Raw genomic sequence first — 2,500 nt, forward strand, 5'->3', positions numbered from 1 at the left:
TGCCAAAGGACAAAATAAAGTTATCTTAAGCTGTAAAGGCAATAGTGCCAAAGAAGGACAAAAGAAAGTTATCTCAAGCTTTAAAGGCAGTTGTGCCAAAGAAGGACAAAAGAAAGTTATCTTAAGCTTTAAAGGCAATAGTGCCAAAGAAGGACAAAAGAAAGTTATCTTAAGCTTTAAAGGCAATAGTGCCAAAGAAGGACAAAAGAAAATTCTTTTAAGCTGTAAAGGCAATTGTGCCAAAGAAGGACAAAAGAAAGTTATCTTAAGCTTTAAAGGCAATAGTGCCAAAGAAGGACAAAAGAAAATTCTTTTAAGCTGTAAAGGCAATTGTGCCAAAGAAGGACAAAAGAAAGTTATCTTAAGCTGTTAAGGCAATGGTGCCAAAGAAGGACAAAGGAAAGTTATCTCAAGCTATAAAGGAAATAGTGCCAAAGAAGGACAAAAGAAAATTCTCTTAAGCTGTAAAGGCAATTGTGCTAAAGAAGGACAAAAGAAAGTTATCTTGAGCTGTAAAGGCAATTGTGCCAAAGAAGGTCAAAAGAAAGTTATCTTAGTTTGTAAAGGCAATAGTGCCAAAGAAGGACAAAAGAAAGTTATCTTAAGCTGTAAAGGCAATAGTGCCAAAGAAGGACAAAAGAAAGTTATCTTAAGCTGTAAAGGCAATTGTGCCAAAGAAGGTCAAAAGAAAGTTATCTTAGTTTGTAAAGGCAATAGTGCCAAAGAAGGACAAAAGAAAGTTATCTTAAGCTATAAAGGCAATAGTGCCAAAGAAGGACAAAAGAAAGTTATCTTAAGCTGTAAAGGCAATAGTGCCAAAGAAGGACAAAAGAAATTTATCTTGAGCTGTAAAGGCAATAGTGCCAAAGAAGGACAAAAGAAAGTTATCTTAAGCTGTAAAGGCAATTGTGCCAAAGAAGGACAAAAGAAAGTTATCTCAAGCTTTAAAGGCAATAGTGCCAAAGAAGGACAAAAGAAAGTTATCTTAAGCTTTAAAGGCAATAGTGCCAAAGAAGGACAAAAGAAAGTTATCTTAAGCTTTAAAGGCAATAGTGCCAAAGAAGGACAAAAGAAAGTTATCTTAGCTGTAAAGGCAATTGTGCCAAAGAAGGACAAAAGAAAGTTATCTCAAGCTTTAAAGGCAATAGTGCCAAAGAAGGACAAAAGAAAGTTATCTTAAGCTTTAAAGACAATAGTGCCAAAGAAGGACAAAAGAAAGTTATCTTAAGCTTTAAAGGCAATTGTGCCAAAGAAGGACAAAAGAATGTTATCTTAAGCTGTAAAAGCAATTGTGCCAAAGAAGGACAAAAGAAAGTTATCTCAAGCTTTAAAGGCAATAGTGCCAAAGAAGGGCAAAAGAAAGTTACCTCAAGCTTTAAAGGCAATAGTGCCAAAGAAGGACAAAAGAAAGTTATCTTAAGCTTTAAAGGCAATAGTGCCAAAGAAGGACAAAAGAAAGTTATCTTAAGCTGTAAAGGCAATTGTGCCAAAGAAGGACAAAAGAAAGTTATCTTAAGCTTTAAAGGCAATAGTGCCAAAGAAGGACAAAAGAAAGTTATCTTAAGCTGCAAAGGCAATAGTGCCAAAGAAGGACAAAAGAAAGTTATCTTAAGCTTTAAAGGCAATAGTGCCAAAGAAGGACAAAAGAAAGTGATCTCAAGCTTTAAAGGCAATAGTGCCAAAGAAGGACAAAAGAAAGTTATCTTAAGCTTTAAAGGCAATAGTGCCAAGGAAGGACAAAAGAAAGTTATCTCAAGCTTTAAAGGCAATAGTGCCAAAGAAGGACAAAAGAAAGTTATCTTAAGCTTTAAAGACAATAGTGCCAAAGAAGGACAAAAGAAAGTTATCTTAAGCTTTAAAGGCAATTGTGCCAAAGAAGGACAAAAGAATGTTATCTTAAGCTGTAAAAGCAATTGTGCCAAAGAAGGACAAAAGAAAGTTATCTCAAGCTTTAAAGGCAATAGTGCCAAAGAAGGGCAAAAGAAAGTTACCTCAAGCTTTAAAGGCAATAGTGCCAAAGAAGGACAAAAGAAAGTTATCTTAAGCTTTAAAGGCAATAGTGCCAAAGAAGGACAAAAGAAAGTTATCTTAAGCTGTAAAGGCAATTGTGCCAAAGAAGGACAAAAGAAAGTTATCTTAAGCTTTAAAGGCAATAGTGCCAAAGAAGGACAAAAGAAAGTTATCTTAAGCTGTAAAGGCAATAGTGCCAAAGAAGGACAAAAGAAAGTTATCTTAAGCTTTAAAGGCAATAGTGCCAAAGAAGGACAAAAGAAAGTGATCTCAAGCTTTAAAGGCAATAGTGCCAAAGAAGGACAAAAGAAAGTTATCTTAAGCTGTAAAGGCAATAGTGCCAAAGAAGGACAAAAGAAAGTTATCTTAAGCTTTAAAGGCAATAGTGCCAAAGAAGGACAAAAGAAAGTTATTTTAAGCTGTAAATTCAATGGTGCTAAAGCTAGGTTATAATTTTAAAGAGCAGGGAAATAATTGTTTTATAATTACT

General features: G+C 34.4%; 1 protein-coding gene across 1 annotated transcript in view; it reads left to right on the top strand.

The window, feature by feature from the left end:
- Nucleotides 1–2,463, top strand: part of LOC137651438 (uncharacterized) — a 6,633-nt gene extending 4,170 nt beyond the window's left edge. Inside the window, exons 2-4 of the mRNA XM_068384663.1 lie at nt 1–326; nt 486–998; nt 1,109–2,463. The exon at nt 1–326 is cut by the window's left edge and continues 656 nt beyond it. Coding sequence (XP_068240764.1) covers nt 1–326; nt 486–998; nt 1,109–2,463 — 2,194 coding nt within the window. The remainder of the gene's footprint in view (nt 327–485; nt 999–1,108) is intronic.
- The last annotated feature ends 37 nt before the right edge of the window (nt 2,464–2,500 follow it).

Source organism: Palaemon carinicauda, chromosome 13, assembly GCF_036898095.1.
Source record: "Palaemon carinicauda isolate YSFRI2023 chromosome 13, ASM3689809v2, whole genome shotgun sequence".
NCBI lineage: Eukaryota > Metazoa > Arthropoda > Malacostraca > Decapoda > Palaemonidae > Palaemon > Palaemon carinicauda.